General features: G+C 41.4%; 1 protein-coding gene across 2 annotated transcripts in view; it reads right to left on the bottom strand.

The window, feature by feature from the left end:
* Window positions 1–359: 359 nt before the first annotated feature.
* Window positions 360–22778, bottom strand: part of PRIMA1 (proline rich membrane anchor 1) — a 49525-nt gene continuing 27106 nt past the window's right edge. Inside the window, exons 3-4 of one of the 2 annotated variants that reach the window (XM_014884505.2) lie at window positions 21416–21545; window positions 360–4726 (exon numbers count right to left, since the gene is read on the bottom strand). In XM_014884505.2, coding sequence (XP_014739991.1) covers window positions 4627–4726; window positions 21416–21545 — 230 coding nt within the window. In that variant the 3' untranslated portion in view covers window positions 360–4626. Of the gene's footprint in view, window positions 4727–7515; window positions 7684–21415; window positions 21546–22778 lie in introns of those variants that run through there. The other variant, XM_014884506.2, reaches the window with a different exon arrangement.

A 22778-nucleotide genomic window follows, 5' to 3' on the forward strand; every position in this document is an offset into this window, starting at 1 on the left:
ATGAAGAAATCACTCTAAAACTAGGCTATGAAACTTCCAGCCCCTCAGCATAAGAGAAAGGGTTTCATGAGCTTTGGAGGGCTGCAGGAATGTATGAGTGTAATCCCTTTGTTTATGCACCACCAGCAGTGCACATATCTGAGACAAGAACTGCAGGGTTAAGTGAGACAGAGCTAGGACCCATCCAGACACACGCACAAGCAGCAGCCACGAGCTTCTCAAAAACCAGAACTTCTCCACAACAGAAAGTGTTCAAGCACGTCTGGTAAATTTGCATAATAAGAGAAGTGCCTGAAGAGACACTGCAGCCATCCTCCCATTCAATGCTCTCAGCTACATAACCAACAGGACACAGCAAAGTTTTTACAAGTACATTTTTATTTAAAATAAAAATTAATTATGGTGCCTTTTTAAAATAGGGTACTGCACAATCTGTATATGCAACACAGTTTTTGGTACAGAACATACTTATTGAGCAATATCCTTAAATACTAAATATACATTAATGGCTTGTTTGAGAAACATGACAACATTAATTCTGATATTTTTTTCTCTTTAGTCATTTAACCACCGATACAGATTTCCTAAAACAATATTCGTTTTCATCTGTACATGTGGTACACAGTCAAGAAGGCAGATCTTAGAATATTTACATTCATGCATTGATTTAAACACACTATTTTGCAGTTTAAAATAATATATTTTTGTTTGTACAGGTGCAGGGAGTATTGTAAATACATATCTACCACAGGCCTGATTCTCCATTGCTTGGCAGCATCTATGGTCATGCCCTGGTTGGAGCAGGGTGCCCACACTTTCCCCACATGACCATATGGCATGCAAGACTGGACAATTAGGTCTCTGTATAGATATATATCAATATATTTATATTTTATATTTCATAGAACTTTCCCCTTTCTTTCCATGTCTGTTTTTGCAGCATCTGTCCAAGGCAGAAATGCTTCCCTGGGCACACAGCTGTGTCAGGTGAGGGACAGGAAAGGCAGCAGGGCTGGGGTTTCAGCTCTGCCTTCCTGTCTTGTGAGGAACGAAGAAACTCAACACTTTGCAGCTCAGGCCCTTAAGGTGCATTCCCTGCTAGTGGTGATCCTTGAGAAGAGATTTGGAGCTGCTGCTCTCCCTCAGACTGAGGGCAGCACTTTGCTGAGTTTGTCTGGTGGTGTCTGGAAGTACCTTCTGTGTACTGGCCACCTTCACTTCTGCCATCTGGGGATCTGACTGTTTTGTGAATGGAGGTAGGAAGATCCTTTCTACCCCTGATATTTTAGTGGCTAAAAAGGAACTCAAAATGCTTGTAAAGTTGCATTTTGGGTTGCCAGTTCCCCAGATCCAGGATCACTGCTTAGTGAAGCACTTATGTTACTGGCCCATTCCTTTCCCTTTGTATTTAATTATAGTACAATAAGGAAGCACAGAAGCCTGTCTTTGCAAGTAGTCTGTAGAGTATTAAACACAACCTTAACTCCATCAGAAAGCCCCAGAAATCACTCCTCAGTGACATCCCCTGTCCAGCCTCCCTTTTCTGAAGAGTTATGTCTGATTCCAGGATACTTTTCCAAGTGCCTTTCTCAAGATTACTTTGGTGCAATGTAGTCAACTGTACTTGGGCAGGAATCTAAAGGCAAAACCACCCCATGCAAGATTTCCCACCTGTCTCTGCCATGCTGTGATGTGAGGGCTGAGAGCCAGGGGTCTGGGCAAGCAGAAGAGCAGCTCTCAGCCCACCTGCTGCTGCTTTTCTGTGACCAATGCTTTATAAAAGCACATGAGCAGTGTTTGCTCGAGAACTGTTATGGCAAGGATGTGCCTGATACATTTATCAGCATGTTGCATACAACAATAGTGTATATCCGCCTAGCAAATAAGCTACATGTATTTCTTTCAAAATACTGAGCTGGACCTACTTTTATCTTGATTATACAGATGGGTAAACTGAGGCACAGAGAGGCAAAATTACTTGCTAGTAAACAACAGATCAGTGGCAGAGTAGGAAATGGATCCTAGGCGGCACGGGCTGTGTCTTGCAATCCCTGCCTCTCTACTCTCCATGAAGCTTTTAAAGTTTATGTTCTTCTGAAGAGTCCTCATGGGGCCTGGGCAGGGTTTGCTTGTGGGTTGTGTCATGCACCAGGGTACTACTGATATAACTGAAAATCAGACAGTGTTTGGTGACCATCTCTTTTTACTCTTTTTTTTGCAAAAACCAGACATATTTTGATGGACATAATGACCTACAAATCCCGTTTGTGATTTTGACCTTACAGAACATGACTTTAAAGCTGTATAAGGAAACTAATAAAATCAACAACCTTTAGGAAACAGTGCTAATCCTGAGCCCATATAATGCTAAACTTGTCTGCATTCATACTTTATACTCTCAGATAAACATGCAACCAGTCTCAAACTATGCCACGTTTCCACATTTAGGCTGAAACAACTGGAGTAAAAAAGAAAGGCAAACATAGATAACTACACCAAAATAAATGTTATAGCTTAAAAATACTCTAGAAATATACTTGCAATATTTTTATTATAGTATCTAGGGGCTAAGTGCTTTAGGCAATCAACATTTGGGACACTAGACTCAAATTGTAAATTCTGCCATTTTAATTCCACTTTGGATCTAAAAACATATCACTGTGTCTTGAGCAAGCACACAACATGAATGTGGCTGGGAACGATTGTACTCGTGGGCAGAGGGTTACTTGCCTCTCACTTTTGTAATTGCATTCACTTACCAAGAAAGTCTAGCTTTAAAAAATAATTTTATGCAGTTAAGCTTCTACATAGTGGTGACAGACTAAAAAGCTAAATGAATAAATTTCTCAAGAGCAATATATAGCAGCATCTCATTTTATAATTGAAAAAGTACTTATATTTACATACACCCTATTGTTCGATAGGTAATAGAAAACTACAGATGGGCCTGAGCTGAGACTGCTGATTTGAACATTCCAGAGCTTTTCTGGGGGAAAATGTTCTTCTACCATCATGCCAAACTCTGCATCCCAGGAATAGATTACCCACAGGCCGGAATGTGCTCAAAATCAAGGTCTGATTTCTGCAGTTCAGGCACATCCTTATATAAAACTGAAAGTACTGGTGTGTTGCAGTACCAGGGGACAACATAGCTGGGGCCAGCCAGGTCCCAAAGTGAGACTGCATTGGGGCCTGGGAGTTACCACAGACATGGAGACTGAGTGGTACCAAAGTTTTATGTCCAGACAAGAAGCCAGGGTGTAAATTTGTCTTTGACTGCATCACTACTTTCAGCACAGAGGTAAATGGAGACATACATGTGGAGATGTGACACAAAGGAAAGTTTTCAGGAGGTAGGGAAAGACCAGAATGTCAACTAGTCTCATCACCTTTATCCTAAGGGCTACTTACTGAGTCTGACCTGAGATCCTACGTGAAATGAATTTGGGTAGATTCAGTTTTGCTTTAAATAGTCTGCAATCCATGTCATGGGAAGAATACTGAACTGTATGCTGAACTTGGCACCACCTTCAGACTCAGCTCAGGAGAGGCAGAGACCCAGGCAATGTGGGCACAACCAGCTACCAGACCCTCAAAAGTGGTCCTGCAAGCCAGACCTCCAACGTCCTCAGTGTGTCAGTTCAGGTGACTCAACACGTTCAGGGAACAATACTAACCAGTGAATGAAGAGAATTTCAAAGGGCTGCTAGTCCTTTCAACACAATCCTGACCAAACACTCACACCAAGATGTAAACAGTATCTTTCCTGTAGGAGTTTCCCAGCGGAATCAGTGTGATGCAAACACAGAGAAACATGGAATTTCAAAAGGGAACATCTAAAAAAAATAAAATAGTGGTGCAAAAAAAGGAGGCTGATTAAGAAGTAATAATGTTTAAAGCACATCTTAATAACATCTCTTTCAGTAGCAATGCTAATTGCTAAAATCTTAAAAAACATTTTGGCTTCTTCTGCCTGAAAAGCCTTCAGCCATGAAAACTGCATAGTCACTGGACCACAGATAAATTTCATGGGATAAGTCACAAGTTCAGGCCAATTTTGGTTGCTTGCTTAACAGAAACCTCTGTTTCCTTTTTAATAACAAAATAGTAAGAATGAAAAGAATGAAGCATCAGCGTATGAATCCACACAGGCTGGAGAAGCACACAGGTGACACCTCTCACCATTTAGAGGGAAGTGTCATCCCATTTAGAGGGAGACACCTCCCTCTGACCCATCTATGATAAACTTCTGCCACTCTGGCAGATCACTCTCTCCTCAAAAGATCCTACTTCAGAAGCTTTTTGTGGACACTCAATTCAAACTTAAAAGTAGGGGAAGAGAGGGAGAAGAAGCGGAAGGCATCGCAACATCGCTTTCATGGGATGCAGCATGCAATGCTCATGCCTTTGCGAGGCCTTTTCTCTGGGCAGCCCAGGTGGGTGAGTTTATCCTTCCTTGGAATAGTAGCAAGCCTGGAGAGCAGCCTGTTTTTTCTCTTCTGGGTCACTGAAATGAAGTCCTTGGCCACACAGCTCCCTTCGTTGCCTCATTTCACCCACCTTGCATACTCCGTGTGTGTGCTTTGAAAGTTTGCCACCTCCTGCGCCTTGGCGGGGCTCTGGGGATTATACGACCGCATTGTTATCAACTGTTTTGTTGTTTTGGGAGGAGGTCATTGCATATTCGGACCGACTGGTTCCGTTCTCTTCTTTCCTCATTGGTTTCCTTGGGTGATGCCAGGTTCGGTGATGTACAGGCAGGGTAGGGAGAGAAGAAAGAACAGAGATCAGCATCTTCTTTGTCAATACAGATCAAAAGCAAGGACATGTAAGGTACATGATAAAACTGAACTTCTCCTGTCTATTTTTCCCTTTCTGAACAGAGGCCAAGGTAGCAGCTAATTTTGTCAAGCATCACAGTCCACCTGGAAGGTGACAGGTCTGATCCTAAGGTGTCATGATGTGCTATTGGTGTCCCCATGCTAGTCTGTTAGTGTTTACAGGTGTGTACCTGTTGCATGAGATGAAGGCTACTGGAAGAAATGTCCTCAACCACCACTTTCGTCTCTGGAACACAGGCTGGGATGCTGGATTGGGCTCTGCCTTGGGGCAGCCATGACCTTTCTCCTCAAAGTGTCATATCATTCCAACTGGGATGATGACCAGTCGTGTCCACCAAGGACCCAAGTCCCTCAGCAGCCATCAGGGACACCACAGTGTTCGGTCACTAGGAGTGGACTCATCTGACCAGTGCAGATACATACACCTGTGGTGACTACCCCAGACAATCTCCACAGCTAGTGGAGAAAAACAGGTACTTATAAAACACGGTTCAGAACAGCTGAAAGATACCCAAAATACGTCAGATGCTTTGTACCCAAGGCATTTGTGTTTCCCCTGCACTGTCTCTGCTAGCCCAGGTACGGGTGTCTGTGTTCTAGGTGTCTGAGTTAGTGACTGAAACATGTCATGAGTTAGTGCCTGCTGTGACCTACCAGACTTCCAGCACCATTGCCTTCTTGTTTTGTTTAGTGGCCACTCATAATGTTTGGTAACACAGTCCAGGATCACGTGTCAATTGTGAGACAATTAAGGAAATTCTCAACAAGTGCAGAAAACTATCAAGCATCTGTATATCAGAGAGCAAAATCATTTATTTAGGATTTTATAGTTACTCTGAAAAGAGAGACCTGAGCTTAAGTTCTGTAAGAGACTATGTTCCATCTTGTAACTTCCCCCCACAACTTCCCTTCTCAAAAGTGGCTTAACTTGAAGTTTTAAACATAGTAGGAGGAAAAGAGCTTTGTGTTTCCCCACAGATATTTCAGACGAGTGTCTTCAGTTTAAGGGGTTGCTGAGGGCAAATAGAGGACCAGATACATTTATTGCAGGAGTCAGTCTGTGCTATTGTTCTTGTCAGTGTTTAACAAAACAAACAGCAATTGATAAAAAATGGTTAATGATATTTAATTTCAGCAAAGTATTAATGAAAGATTTATGAAGAGTGATTGCAGGTAGGTTTGCTTGTAATCTCAAAGAAAATACTTCTGATTGTGGTGTTTTGTGCTTCTCTACCTGGTAAGAGTTAAAGCTTGTTAATATTAGTCATGATTCCAGCTATTAGAGAATGGAAGTGGAAAGGAAGGATAGACTAAGAGTTAAGGAGACTAAGGGGTTTGACGAACTGTTTTTCAGTGCTCAGCATGCAGTGCCTGTCTGCATCTGACACGAGATCGTGTGGGTCTTTCTTCTGTGACACTGAAGGCACACATCCACCTTGCCACATCCCTGACAGGAAGAATGGAGAATCCGATGGCAGTGCTTTTTTTTCTTTCAGGACATGAAAAATGCTGTGGCTGTCTAAACATCTCTGCTGCTTTCAAAAATTAGTTTGTTTTTCTTTTCTCCCAATTCCAAATCTATCAGTAGTTAAAGAATGAAGACATTTTGGCCACTTTTACTTGCTGTTTTTCTCCTATTTACCCTTTTTTCTTTGATCTCCTATGTTTCTGCACCTCTCCAGTTCAATTTTCTTCCCCTGTCTAGACTTCCTCTTCTTTATGTTAAAAAATTTCTTTCTCTCATTTTTATCTACATTTTTATGTTTTCTAGTAGCGATTTTAAGATGCATTGCTTCAGTTGTCCTGAAATTTGCACTTTCCCCTTCCCAGGCTGGTGTGCCAGCACAGACCTGGGTGGATTGGAGGCTCTCCTCTGATGGTGAGATCTCTCTGCAGACCCTGCTAGACAGGTTGCCAGGGATATCACACCACTGGCACTGGCATGCAATGGAAGAGTATTTTTTCAGAGCCTGCAAATAGGCGAATGGAGATTTTATCCAGGTTCTGCTTCTGCCTTATCAATTGCTCAGGGTTAGTGCTAGCAAAACAGAGCAGTTATTTTCTTGAGTCTCAATGAAAAGACTATTGTCAGATGCAAAAGTTCAGGCTTAGAGACTGCTCTGTTTAACTCCTCTCAATTTGTTTTCAAATGAACAACAGGCAGGGATTTGGGGTCAGACTTGCCCCAGTTACACCATTTAAATCACTGGCTTGGCACACTGCTATGCACTTGTCACTGTGATTAAATTGGCCCATGTATTAAGGTCATTTTGGTTGTTGTGATTTTTCAAGTGCCCTCTTGCATTAGGGCATTGGCTCTCTGTGTGCCACTAGCTCTGTGCCATTAACTCTTTTTACTCCAATTTTTGTTGGCTGTTGAGATCCAAGCATGCAAATTTTCTTCTTGCACACCAAGGGGAACCCTTTTATCCTATTTTCTGCCTAATAAGCCAAATTGTGCATGATTGCCCAAAGTGTAATACTCCAAGCCCCTTTCAGATGATAAACTATGGACATACATTTATGCATTTCCATTCCAGGGTTGCTCTTCATTGGTTAAAGGGATGTTTCAAATTAGTGAGGAAATGAGTAGGGAACTATCCATATCTGTGACATACTCACTTGGTGGCAGGCGAAACAGGCTTTTCACTAATAAGTGGTTTGCAGTGTTTTACAGTATAATGTGCTATACATTGTTTAGCAAACAAATTGGGTCTTCATGCCAAACATCTGTGAATGAAACTCTGGCCATGCAACTCTGTACAGCTTAGCACACGCCTGAAATGATGCCTCAGAGTCCATAATGACCTCTCCACCATGCATGCATTAACTTGCTCGAGTCCTAAAATCAAGAAAGCATCAAACAGCCGTTTAATAGTGTATTTCACATGTCAAGCTAAAATATCAGATGAGGTTCTGATCACATTATATATCTTATTAATCAAACAATTTCATATTGGCTTGTCATACTGCCTTGTACCATTCCTCGGCAGAGTCCTGGGTAAAGGTCAAGCTGCTTATGCACATTTAAACACAATTTTTATGTTCTACGTTTAGATAATTTTTTAATGGAAACATACTTTTTGGCCCTTTATCATGTCCAGTCACAAAATGTAGTTCGTATATTTTACAAAACCCTCCTTGCCAGCTTTGGCTACTGTGTAACTTTGGTGCAGACCTACAGTTTGTAAGGCAATTATGTGATAGAGTACTAGGAGAGGGCTTCACCTCGTGTCCCATTTGTACACACTTCTAAAAATCTCTGTCTATGACTACTCTGACAAAATCAAGTAAAACCAGAGCAGACCATTTATCCATGACTTTATCATGCCTCATTATAGGCATAATAAAGATTTGAGAAGAGTAAGATTACTTTGACATGGGAACAGAAGATTTGTCCGAAACAGAAAGCTGCAAGAGAGTTTAAAACTCCCAGTGCAATCCACATCTCATACACTTCCCAGTGCTTCATGCTTGAAAGGGATGAGAGTTAGAATAAAACCTGATTTCATAAGACAACCTGAGCTTGTTGACTTGCAAACCTGTTTCTCCCAACTACTTCCTCAGCAATGTCTCTGTTGAGTGCCAGTGCATCAAGTCCAGCATCTGGGAAGGCTGAGTTCCAAGGAAATCCAATCAAGCTAGGAAGGGGTGACCTTGAGCTGGCAGCAGAGACATGACAGGATCTCAAATTCACCTCTTTCTGGGGTTCCCATACGACTCAGCACTGCCAGGAGACACCTGTCTCCACCTGGGGGTTTGTGCCCTGGATTATTCTCTGGGGAAATACATATCCTATTTCTTCCCAAACAGGATTAGAGGGTCATTCTTATTTTCAGGTATAATTAGAGGACAAAACATTGTTTTTTTGGTATGCGTTGCTGGTGGGGATGGCCAGTACTCAGAAGATCAAAGTGAAATTTCACTCTTTGCTGAGCAGTGGTATAAAATTGTAAATTGTAAAAGCCAACTGCAAAATTCTCTCTATATATACTTACATATATACATTGAAGATTGCACTGTATGGGTATCAGTATCAACTGACAGAGATTTTACCAAAGGTGAAAACTATGAGGCATCTCAGTACTTTGCACAATTGTACCTATATACCTGTAGAAATCAAGCTGCAGTGGCATCTTTCTGAGTAACAAAAAGTTGTCCAAGAATCAGGGTAAATATCTCTGTAGTTTATTTCACTCAGCTTCATCTCCAGGGCTAGGATGCTAGCAGTACCTAGAGTGGCAGCTCTGCTGAGAGCCCTAGACTAGACTTCACTGCTGAAAGACCAGACAAGATGATGTGTGGGCTACAGTTACACTTCAAATACATCCTTATTTAGCAGATAGGAATGGAAGAATAAATTTTGTCATGTTATTCAATTACTAGACCATCACTCTGCATAATCTGAATGTTTATAAGAACATAAAGAACATGAATGGAGGCTGTTTACATCTCAGTACTGGGGGAGTTCATCAAACAACTGCTTGGTTCATGCTGGCCATCAGTCATCAGAGGTAAATCACTTTCCGTGAGAGCAAGTGGTGGGACAAGAGAAGCTGCTTTCTAAGAGTGGTTTGTGAACAGGACTCCTGCTAGAGGAGCTCAGTGCATCGACAACAGTTGCTTTCAGGGACACAGCCATTAAATTTGTGTGTGGCCACACACAACCAGCCTTGCTAGCCAGCCTGGTGCTATGCTCAGATACACGGGGCTTGTGTTGGAGGAGGACTCTGCTCTGGTGAAAAGCTTCAGAATCATGGAAGGAGTCACATTCCGACTTCTACCTCTCTCTGTCTCATAGAGGCAAGAAAAAATCAGTCTGGATATATTTTGTTTGGCAATGTAAAGACAGAAGTCAAAGAAGAAACCCTAATGATGAAAATTCTCTGGAACCTTAGTTTTTCTCTATTAAATTAGCTAATGGCCATATGTGGACCATCTATCTGTCCAGAAAACAGGCAGTACACTATTCATTACTCGTAGGAAGAGGTTACTGGCTCTACTACCTCCCACATACAAAGCAAATGTTTTACAGTTATAATAAAAAGCAGCTCCATCTGGACAACTTTTAGCAACACACACCCTACTGCTCAGTGTTTGTCTCCCAAGGTTTTTACATGTATCCCTCATATTTCCATCTCCACTCAGAGAAGTTAGATAGTCCAGCATTTAAGAGACCAACAGACTGTCTTGTCCCAGTGTTTATTACTTTTTATCACAATCTATATATTTTTTTTACTCACTCTTCCAAACTAGAAAGTGTTATAGGTATCTTGGATGATTTTACCTGCAGCATTTTAAAGGACTATGTATGGAAAGGACTATGGGTTATTTTCAATTTTAGACATTTGATGGAGTTCTCCTTCCTCAAGCTGCATTGCCCCTTTGCTCCTTTGGAAAACAAATAAAAAGTCTTTTGCAAATCAGAAAAGGCCATTCTTTCCCTAGAGACCTCTGAGTATTTCAATCTTAGCCAAACTGAACCAGTGGTCAGATGATAAATAGTATTTATAACAGCAAGTAATCATACAGTTTTTAACATCTTCAGACCTTTTCTCTCTGTCTTGTGTGGAGAGGGAGAGAAGATCTGTGCTCTACATAGTGCCAGGATGATTATGCAAAAGGAGAAAGTCTCTTTCACAGCTCTGGAAATCATGTTGCAGGACAGCTTGACATAACTCCAAGATACCAATTGCCAAGGAGAGCTTCTTCTTTCCTGACTGTTCACGTGAGCCTTTTGAAGTCTGAGATTTGCAGCTAACTTGGCTCTGCCTCACAGCCAATTTTAGCTGACCAGTTTCTGGACTATATTTAAGCAAGTCCTGCTGGTATGTGGGCAATTTCTGTTTTGGGATGGTTCACACTCAAATTCCTCTCTCTGTGCATGGATTGAGCCTTTGCTGAGTGTTTCTCTTATGGAATAAAAGGTCCATACTGCTCAGCAGTCATTCATCAGCACTTAAGAGCTTCCCTGAGCTGGTGCACTGGGGCTGCAGAGTGGGGGGCAGATCTCTTTCTGCAGAAGTGCACCTCTCTCAGCCTGCTGAAGTCACTCTGGGTATGTCTAAAGGGAGGATTAGGACTGTTCAGATTGCAAGCAATTGCAGTGGATTGCTGAGCCACATGTGAAATTTAAGAAGTGGAATTTAGTCTCGATTTATTTTCAGCAGTGCAAAGTCAGAGTAATTCCACGGACTTTGTTGGACTTGAGGAGGATTTGTTCTGATGTTACACAGGAAGAAGATCTGTCCCTGGGAGACAAAGGTGATGGATGCAATCCCATTTCCTACTAAGTCTTCAATTAAGCTAACTTCAGAATTATGCTCCTACATGGAACCAATCTTAAGGAAGAGAAGCAGCTTTATTATTAGGATACTGGACAATTAACTGACATAATTGATAAAAGTACTTTCAGTGACCCCTCACATAATAATCCATTCTTTGCATTCCCCCTAATGATCTTTAAAAGGTTTTATTGACTGGAGGGATATTACAGCTGACATTATCTGTCGGGTGTTCTCAGTGTAGAATACACTGTCAATATGTTTTGATTATAAAAGGAAAAAAATGAATGGGACTATGTAAAAAGGAAAAGAACTCATAATGCCAGCTTTTCAGACTGGCAAAAAGCTAGTAAACAAGATTAAAATAAAAACAAATTTTAAAAATACATTAAATGCATGGAATGAAGGCACTTTGAACAAAGCCAAAATATGTCTGGAGGATGGCCATAGCCATGGCTGGCAGTGGATGTGCACTGGCAGTGTCCTTTGGGGATGAGCAGGGCACACTCCTGCTCCTCAAGGCCTGTCCTGTTGCAGAGCAGTGCAGGCAGTAAAGGCACAGTCAGTTCACAGTGCACCATGCTCTGCTAAGCAGTGCAGAAGCAGCCTGGGATTGGAAATACATATGCTCCACTCAGAAAAATGGGATTATTTGTAACTCTACTGCATTAGGCATGATCTGCCCCCAAAAAACTGAGACACACATGTTCTCACAGATGCTGGCCTGAGGGCAACAAACTTATCTGCCACTCTGTAACACAAAAACACCAGCGGAAGCCCAAACCTAGATCTCTCTCTTAGTTCTTTAAAATTCTCTAGACCTTCTGGACAGATTGAACAACTATTCAATGCTTGCTGTCTTCAAAGAAGTGCTTAGCAGACATTAACTAGGAAAAGTGGAGAAACATTAGAAGGTATCCTTACCAAAAGATGTCCATATTGGAAGGGAAAGTGGATGAGGAAAAAGGAACAGGAATTCCCGACCATGTTTGCAAAACGAATGGTTGTCAATGCCTGTGCTCTGAGTCAGGGTGGGCATCAGTAATAGATAAATGTGGGGTTGGTATAAAATAAGGGATAGAGAGAGGAGATGAGCAAGGGCTGCTCTTCCCTGCTCTCTTGTTCTCTCTCAAGAACAGTATGCCCCTCATCAGTCAAGTGACTGTGGATACTGGCATTTTAGGCAATGGACTTTGCCATCCCCCAAATTATGGTACTTTGTGTCCAGATATTTTGCTGAATGCAGATAACTACCTTGCCATTTAATCACTGTCAAACATAGGCAACAATTTGAATGATCCATACAGAAGAACAAAGCTACTGCTATTTCACAGAATCATTTAAATGTAATTTCACAACGTTATTTAAATAGTATGATTAATTTCTGTGCAGATGAAAAAAATCTCTGCAGATTTTCTGTTACAGAAATGTCTTTGAAAGAAGAGTGTCTGCAACACAAATAAATGCAAGGAGCTGAGAAGAAAATTAAAACTCATAAAATTAACTGACCTTTGCAGCTATCTAGATCACTTTGCATTTGAGGCAATCTGTCTCTGCCTTCAACCAGACTGAGACTACTGATTTTTATGCAGCTGCTTCTGTCTTTCTTCACTCACAATGAAGAGTCTGCACAGCTAGACCCTGGTCTTTGCAGAATGATGCAAACACAATGTCCATGGACTGCACAGGGTAGTCCCAGCCTTCTCATGATCCAGGTGTGCAATGGGGCAAGTCCAGGAAGAGGCAGAGAAACCAGCAAGTCCTGCTCACCTTGATGTCTGTGCAAAGATTTGGTTTTGTGCAGACAATTATAATTTAGACAATTGAAACTGGGGACAATTTCCGAGGAAGAATTTGAATTTAGCCAGTCTCCACACTGACTTCTCAGGGCTCAGAGAAAGTGAAAGGAAGAAACTACAGTTCCAGCTGCTTGGAAGTATTAACATTTTTCATAAAGTTTCATGCCACTGCCTCAAAAAGTAGACATCAAAGGCAGCACAATTTCTCCACGTGGGTCCTCTTTTCACGGCCTCTTTCAAAGGCTGGAATGAGGAATGACCCTATTTTCCCACTCCTACCTCACACACAGCTGGGATTAGACTCTTCACATACACCTGTTTACCCACATCAGAACCCTCTGTCAGTGCTTCACTCCATCACCTGGCATTAGCTTGGGGAAAGGATGTTGTGACCCTCATCCCCACGAATGTTGGCTGCCATTGCTCATTAGCCAACAGCTCTCCAAGGTGGACAACCCAGCAGCATCGTTCTCCAGCCCAGCCACACCAGAGGGGATGGCCATGTGCCTGCTATGGAGGGACTGTGGAGTGAGAGCAAGGCAGGGGTGCTGTGGAGAGGGCCCACCCCAGCAGATACCATCTCCTGCCATCCCCTGCTCTGCCCACGCTGACCTACTGCGTGTGTCTCCTTCAGCAAGGCTCTCTGAGCAGGGAGCTGTGTGCTGCTTAGCAACCCTGCAGCACGGTAAATACTGAGCTGTAAGCACAGGGGGTGCAGAGAGGGAAGGACAGAGGTAGCAGAAATCAGACCGTGCAGCCCCTCAAGCAGTGGCAGCACACTGCTCAGGTGTGCTCAGGTGTGGCTGAGATTGATGCACATCCCATGAGTGTCACAGATCTGCAGAGGGGGACCCTGCCTGTGCCTTTTCCCTCTGGACAAGGAGCTGTAGGCAGCAAACAGCAGAACAAGCTGAGGGGGTGTGAGATGTGATCTCTCTTCAGCTGGGACCCTCAAAACCAGCTGAACTCACCAGGAGCTGCAGTTGTTCAGCCAGTGGAGAAATCAGGCTTTACTGCTTTTACTAAAAATGCACTGCAAATCCTTCGTGGAAAGCCAAAGTGGGCAATAAGGCCAGCAAGGATTCCATGGGATTCTTTTCGTGCAGGGGGAATTTCTGGGTGATCTACATCCCCACCCTACTACCATGGGTACAACTTTCTCTGAGTCATAAAAATATTGACCCAGGGACTGCACACTGCTGCTGCTACTGGATTCTTGCAGGTCCTAAGCTCAGTCCTAAGCTCAGATACTCCAGATAATCAAGACAGAAAGTTCTTCCAAATGTCTCTGCACACTGTGCTGGGTATGCCTCAGCCACAGCTGTGGGTTTTCACCCACAAGGTCAGCTACAAGTTCCCTCACATCAGTGTGTGAAAAGTATGACTGCCTGAATTAAATGAATGCCTAAGAAAATTTTATTTCTTTGTCATTAGGAAAAAATGTAATAAAAAATCATGGTGAACCTGGCACCTCTCCTATACGTTTCAAAGCTCTAATATTAACTTGCATCTTTTATTTGTGTTAGGATAAATCAGAAATGTTGCAACCAATATAATTATATAGAATAAATGCATGAGCATTATATTCTGTCACAAGTGTGTAAAATCCTTCTATGGCTATTAGAGTTGCACTGAGGCAGTAACTGTCAACAATTCTTGTCTGTATAGGTAGGCTTCTGGCCATTCGTTGTGGCACCCTCATCTGCAGTAGAAAACAAAAAAAAAATGGCAAAAATGGCAAGTTTGTTTCTGGTCACACTGAAAAATTAATTTATCATAGGACAGACCATAATTCTCTACAGATTTCTGTTGGCATCTTTGTCAATATATCACAAATTAGGAGTGAACAAGTGAAAAATGATCCATTAGAGAGTATTCTATGAAACAACTTGATCACTTGTTTTATGCTAAAGCCTCTTGGAGGCTTTCAGCATTCCTGGCTATGAGGAACAGTGGGGCATTTTACCCATTTATGACCACAAACTTTCTCCCTAGCAGAATTTGAGAGTTTGCCTAAATTAGAAGAGACAGAGAAATCCTGCCTTACAACAGTTACAAAAACATGTAGTACTTATAAAAATCTCAGACTGACAGCACTGGAGAGCAGATCCTTCTGCTTTTCTGACCAACACACTCTGCACAGACAACAGTAAAACAAACTGTTCTGCACAGCAGTGCCCATGTGGCTTGGCTGAGCCATCTCTCCAAGTAAAAGCCTTTTTTATCCACTTTACTCATCAGATCCTGAACTGAGCCTAACAAGCAGTTGCAATTTTTTTACTATTCTACTTAACAAATTACACCAATCCTTCTTCATCTTTATGCACCCAAAACACATCGGGTAGCACACACAACTAGTCCCCTGTCCAAAATCCCCACTGATGCCACTGAATCAGCAGAATAAATACAGCAGAGCTCTGGTATCTCCACTGGGCTTGGGTCAAGCTGTAAAGCTCTTCAACACAGAGCTCTTCTTGTCTCATAAACACTACCCTCAAAATTATTGCACAACCAACATCCAGGCTTCAATACGGTTTGGTAGAACAACTGATTTTCCTGGTATTAGCACTCAGTTTTCATCAAGCAAGGCACATTTAGTTTAGTAAATAGTAATAAATTTGAAAGAACACAAGAAAACCAACAAAAACTCTCCATCCATGGAGATATTCAAAACCCAGCAGGACACAGACATAAACAAGCTGCTCTAGCTGACTCTGTTAGGACAGAAATTTGGATTAGATGCTTTCAAGCTGTTCCTGCCAACCTCAATCATCCTGTGATTCTACGAACTCATTTCTTGTTGATTAAAAAATGGGATCTCTTGCAGAAAGATTGGTTGCTCAGGGTATTTAAACTGTCTTTAGTAGATCATCTGCAGCCTCATTCCAAGGATGGGAGTCAATTCACTGCTGGGAGATAATCAGGCATAGAGGGTAAGCAACACATGGGGATGCTGGGCTTTGGTTAGAGTTGGCAGAAGACCTGGAGAGTGGTGTTCAGTGGTAGATACTAATCCTGTTGATAAACATCAACATTCAGACAGTGGAATCAGACCACAATGCAAAGATCTTTTCTAAAATATTAAAGTCTGCCTTTTTCTCAGCTGCCCTTAGTAAGATTCCCAAGGTCTTTCTGTGAAGACTGTTCCCTTTTGAATGGCACTTCTTAGGGATTGATCCCTTTTGCAGAGCTGAACTGGTCTGATATCAATGAATTGCATCAAAGTCACAGAGATCTGCCCCCACAGACCTTCCTGTTCCCTTTGGGTGTCTCCCACTCAAACAGTACTTCTAAACCTGTCTTTTACACCAACTATTTCACTCCATCTTCTGAGTAATTACTGTCTTCCCCTTCACCTGCTTGGAATTAAGGCACCATTTCAGTACAAACTCCTCTAATGTGTCAGGGAGAACAGGACTGATTAACAATTTCTATTCACCTTGACCGTCAGTCATCAGTCATGCTGCAAATTGCTCTTCAAAGCAATTAAGTACATTTAGGATTCTGTCTTCGCTGCTCGGGCTAAACAGCACTTTTATTGCAATTAATACTGATTTTGGACTAGATCACAGCCTCAATGGCTCATAGGAGATGACCATGTAGAGGCTACACAGTTCTTGCTCTTCGGGAGAGTGAGTGGTACAAAACTGACTGGGGAAAAAGTGCAGGGCTATGGCCTTTTTAGTGGGACATAAATCCCTGCACCATGGGACACCCTCACCACAGCCCCCACTGCCAGTTCTTGGCCCCCTTAAGAAAGTCTCAGTGTCTTCCCCTTGCAAGTATCTTGTTAAACAAAGTCAAATTTCAGAACCTTGCTCCCACTTCTGAAACTAGATTTTGCAGTATACAGGGGCCATAAATCATACATGAATGCTAAGCACCCTAAAAATACCTGAGCAATGAATTTTAAGACAGTATAAATATGACCTGTCATTTTATTTCAGTACAATATTTTCTTCCATTTAATTATTATTTGAAGGTGAACTCAGCACCTATTTAGGGAAGTGCCTATGTAGGCATTTATGGTACCTTTCTCTCAGGCTATGAGACACATATATAAAACAGTGACTTCACAAAGTTGGAACAGTGAATAAAAGGTATATCATGTAGAACTTGGCTATCATCAGCCCAGTTTCCCTGCTGATTTAGCAGGAGGGCTCTTTGGCAGAAAACCCTGCAGTACATCTGAGAACAGACAGATCCATCCTACCTGAAATCCAGCAGAACCAAGGAGCCACATCAACCAGGCACAGCAACCTGCCCATGGGTCACCTCAGACTGCAGGGATGCTCCAGAGATACGGTGCATACATTTCTCACATGTTTGAAAACCATCTGAAACAGTCCCTGCCAGGCTGAATAGCTGGCGCATCACTTGTCATAAAGACCAGGATGCTCAGCTTTGCTTTCCCCTTCGAGGTTTGAAAGATGGCTCTGTTATCTTAATTTTATACAGGGAGCCAAGGATTTATTTTTCCCTTTTATGTAAATATCTTACTCTCCTCACAGACACTGACACACCAGTAAGCTGCAGAAATAGGATTACACACTGCATGTCCCGCTCTCCCCCATCTCAGTTGCTTATTTACCAAACAACTCTTGTTAATCCTCTTTACTGTGTTTACTTCCCACTTCCCTCTAGTCTTAGTGTCTTACTATTATTCAGGTACTTGCAGATGTTAAAAAAAGCTTAAGAGACAGTCACCTCCAGAGCTGATTAAAATTAATTGAATTCCACTGATTTTTTTTTGAATCTGCACTGATTTACACCAGATGAAGGTTTGTTAGAGCTGCTGGAATTCACAGTGCACTTTCTCAAAAATCACATAATACTGAAATGATCTGGTTTCCTCAACCCTGTGCTAGTTTATGAATTGTCTTTAGACCTTCTGTTTTTACTTCTTGATTACAGTCTTTTGGGGAAAGATTGAGAATGGCAGGTTTTTACAGACAAAGACATGGTAGAGAATTACTTGGAAGTATTCTAGATTTTGAAGCAGTTATTCATCTGCTCTTTCTATGTGCAACAGAAATCACTGGTTGTGAGATCACTTTTTTAGCCATGAAATGTATGGAAAAGTCCCACTGCTTACACTGAGGCTGAGCCCCAGCCAGTGATTAAGCCTGTCCTAGAAATCTACAAATGTCTACAAATGTCAATATCACTAATTTTTTCCTGATGTGCTATGGAGAAGATTCTTACAAGAAAATCTACATTTTTTAAAAAAAACATGGAAATCCCCCTCTAACACCAAGACATAGAAAAGAGCTGTTTCTCCAAACTGAGGCTGCTTTCATCATGCTGGAGCACAACACAGTATCACATATGGTCTCCTTTGGTGCTTGAGCTATGCAGCAGCACACAGCTGTAGCTGGTGTGCCAGTCGTGTAGTGTCCAATGCTGCAGTCACCAGCAACACACAGAGGAAATTTAGAAGTTACTTGAAGCTCTTTTGAAGAGCTCTGTATGTATATTCCCAAAAGTTCAACCCATCTTAGTATTAACGTTGATGGATGCAACGTGGTGAAAGTTCCCTCATGGACCAGGGTGGTCAAATCCATTCACTGGGTTGGATTTCAGCATTTCTTATGACCATTTCATATTGGAAGAACCTGAGTATTTCCAGGGGAGATGCAGGGATGGAGGCAGTAGCGTACTTGCTTGGTTCTGGTAGTTATTATATACAAAGAAGCACCAATCCACTAGGTTGTATTTTATTACAAATCACCTTAGTGACTAAAATGGGTGATACACTGAAGTTTTAGCTTTTACAAGGGAAAACAAACTACCCCAGAAGACACAGCTTATATACAGATGGAATAAAAACACAGTTGAGTTATGATACCTCGAGGTCACTACCTCTCTTCCTGCTACAGAAAAGCAGACATAAGAGAGTTTGACTGGGTCTGGCCCTTTGAAACCAGTAAATGAGATTTCAATTAAGCACAATAGGATTTTTCTTTCTCTTTTTACTCCAAATTTGATTCTTATGAAAGTGAGGGATTAATAGAACAGATCCAGACTCAATGCAAATAAATCCCTGCCTGCCCTTTCCTACTAAAGCATTTAACCCTTGTTACACCCTACAACTGGATGGCTGCTGCTACTTCACTCCTTAGCATCTCTTCAGTGGAGGTAGAAGAGAGATTTGTCAGAGATGCTGCAGTGACAGAAGTCCCAGTTCCACGAGATGTGCAGGAAGGAGGGCCCAGAAAGAGGAGTGCAGAGGAGAGCTGGTGGGATGAGGGTATGAAAAAGGACAGGGCAGAGCATAATTATGGAGCCCAAAGCTGGGAACACACTGGAGGAACTCTCGGCTTCAGCATCACCTAGATTAATCCCCTTATTCTTTCTCTAGTCACTTCTACCTTCCAGCAAAAAAGAGTGAAGGATTTCTCACATTAGCTAAAGCCAATTCAGCTCCACAGTATGTGGTAATACTGTGCTGAAGCCAGAGATGCTTTTCTTGTGAAGCGTCTGATCTTATTTCCCAGCATTTATTGACAGATATCTTCTACAGTGGATCAAGAAACATGAACTACTGGGGAATGCTGCCAGGCCCTTCAGGGCATTCTTTCAGCAGAACTGTTTTAGGAAGGACTCATTGATGAAAAGAAATGCTCTAGTTACCCTTTAAAATTATAATTAATACGATTTTCTTTCATAGCTGTCCATTCCACATCTGAGCAGTTTTCAGCTTAGCATTTGTCAGCAGTGTGAATGTCAAAAATAAGAAGATCTAAGAGGAATTTTCTCTCCTCTCTGAGCCTAATGCCTGTTCAAGCAGCTGACTTATGGGTTGATATTCATGCTGTTGCCAAATAATGGGTGTCTTCATCAAGTATCAGAATTATTTTGCACTGAAATGAAGCATGAGACTGTATGTGAATTCCCCAAACCTTTGCAAGGCAGCTCTGAATTTTTCTCTTTAAATTTAATTTCTGTTCCTCCCATCTATTGCTCCCATCTACCAGCATCACAGCAGATTTGAAAAGCAATTCCCAGTGAGGCACAAGTTGCCCTGGAGAGTTACTGCTCTCATACAAATATTTTTCAGCCTTCACACAAATCATTCACAATTTGGCAGTAGACAGACAAATACAAATGAGCAGCAATGGTAGAACAGCAACTACAAGTGTGAGGCTTTGCACTGTGCTACCGATTCAATTAGATGCCAATCTCAATCCTCCAAAGATAATTTTTCAAAGAGAAGTTGCTAGAGTGAAAGCTTTCCAGCTCCCCCAAAATAATAAACATTCACTTTAGCTAAACTAGAATAGGAAAAACACTTCTGTAAATTTAGTAAGAACTAAACTAGAGACTTTCTCTTCTTGCTGGAATTCTCCCTTTTTGATGCTCTTTCAAATCCTGCATAAATTTTTCAACAGTGCTCCACTATTGTGGTATCCCCACTGAGACTCAACAAAATTCTTGCAATCACATTGCATGCACATAACATTTTTCATGAAAAATATTTTCATTCATTTTCCTTTTTCCCTCACTCCAAAATATTATCACTCAGAAATCATGAAGTTGAAAAAAACTGTCATTTAATCCAAGATGAGATTCAGATGTCACTGCAGTGTCTCATGAGAGCTGTGGATGGGAATCCTGCATTCTCTACTGCAGGCTGGGTCACCTGGATATACTAATAGCTCCCAGCCAAGACCCTCACAGTATAAAATATTGACACCACAAATATTCAACTGTGGGTGTTCTCAGAGCCATACTAAAAACAATGGAGGAGAAATGAACCTTCATCCACGTGGCCTACAATTCCCACAAACTACCTCCTCTTCTAAATCAACCCTTTAGACTTGCATTTGAAACCTTAAAATGGAAATGTTAAATGTTTTGACCTTTTCCATCAGAAAGATATAATTTTATTTAAGTGAAGAAATTGTTTTCACTCATATTTTTCTGTGTAACTGAAATCAATGCTTCCTAACTTCCTGAGGCCGAGGCAAGTGCAGCTATTGCAATGACAGTGAGGTGAAAGGGCTACTACATACTATTGTACACAGGCTTCACAGAGGCTTCTACATTAAAAGAGAAAGATTTTGAATTTTATCTGTAGGTTATAATTTTGAAGCAAGAATAAATTAGAAGTACGTTCTCCAAATGAAAAACTACACGTATTACCATGGACTTCGAGTTATAAGAGTTTGCATTAATTTGAAATGCTAGAATTAGTAAAGGACCTGGGCCACGAATCTCACATCCTACAGGTAAATTTTGAACACTACCAGAAGCAGTGTTCAAATACAAGTAGTCCAGTGCTTTTACCTCTACAGTTGGCCAAGCCAAACCTCTCCACATTCACCAGCAACCTGCAGCAATTTGACTTAGGGCAAGTTCTTATTAATCTGAACAATGTAGCTCTATCCTGTTTCTAGTTTTTCTCTTCTTCATGCCCATGACTGCTTTGAGCATGCTTTGGTACATGGCTACACTGCCCTAAGCACAGGAAAAGCATCTGGAGCCTTACCTTTTTATGGCTTTGTAGCAAATGATGACAACTACAAAGAGGAACACTAGTGTGGCGCAGCATACTGCAATGATAATAACCAGGCCTGGCCACCAGGTCTCTTCAGTGGGACAAAAGGTAGACTTGGGAGCTGTAAAAAGAGAGTGGAAAAACACATTAATTCTCCCAAATGAACAGGGTATTATCAGATATGCTTCAGTCACTCATGCAGTAGTGCTACACCAGGATCACAGATACATGCAAAGATGTTATTTCATGTTTAGGACTCATTTCTTTCTTTTCCCCAAGCAATCAATTTCTCTTATTGGTACAAAACATTTCTTGTCATCCCAAGATGACCAAGTTCTCTGGGTCAGTCTTATCTACAACATGGCACTCAGCACGAAGGAGAAAGGCTCAGCTCTGCTACCCGTGGGAAACATCTTCTTCCTCTGCCTCTCCAGCTCCATCAGATTTAATTTTAGAGAGGGATATTATGCTGATAAGAGCACGTTTTCAAACCCCATTAGGGGAGGTTTGTTGGGAGCCAAAGCAGTGCCTACCTGTAGCTGATATTACTGTAACCTTGGAGTGAGGAAGAGGGATTTATTTTAAAAGAATATGAGTTCTATTACATTTATTAATTGCTTTCAGAGTATTATAGTTGACAAGCTTATTTTCCATTATACTACCTTTGAATTCTAAGCCAAATAGTCAAGATATGTCAACATTAAGAAAAGTTAACTTGTGGAAATATAAACTATTATTATTTCATTTTTCTTATTACATTTAGGGATAGAATTGTCTATTTAAGTACTACTCATAGCAAGAAATATTTTGTATCTGGTGACATTTAGTTAAAATATTTTCCTTCAGGGCTATGTTCCTTTTCCCATGCTTTGAGGGGACACATTTCCTGAAGGATGCTGAATAACAGCCAATGCCATAAGCAGTACCAGTGTATTGCAGAGGGAAGAGAGAGCCTTAACACAGCCTGTGCAACCAGATAAATTCCATGAGAATTTTGGTCACTTTAAGTGACATGTAATAATCAGTTGATGGGATTGTCTATATATACATTCTCAGCTAAGTAGGTGAGAGAATGAATATAGCAAAAGGCTCTTTTAAGAGTGTCATTGTTTAATTTGATATTCTGAATGTCCAGTTATACACATCACAAATAGCTGCACAAGTTAAAATATGTTATTTGTCCAGTATCATTTTTTGTGATCTGACATCTCCTCTGTCTCCTGTGTTCGATTAGGAAAAGACATACACATACCCTTAGATTAATGCTCAGCTACACAATTACTGAGAAAATTTATTTTTTCCAGTTTCAAGATATATAGAGGAGTTGGCAACATTCACCCCAAGGAATCTGCAA

Source organism: Sturnus vulgaris, chromosome 6, assembly GCF_052056855.1.
Source record: "Sturnus vulgaris isolate bStuVul1 chromosome 6, bStuVul1.hap1, whole genome shotgun sequence".
Classification (NCBI taxonomy): domain Eukaryota; kingdom Metazoa; phylum Chordata; class Aves; order Passeriformes; family Sturnidae; genus Sturnus; species Sturnus vulgaris.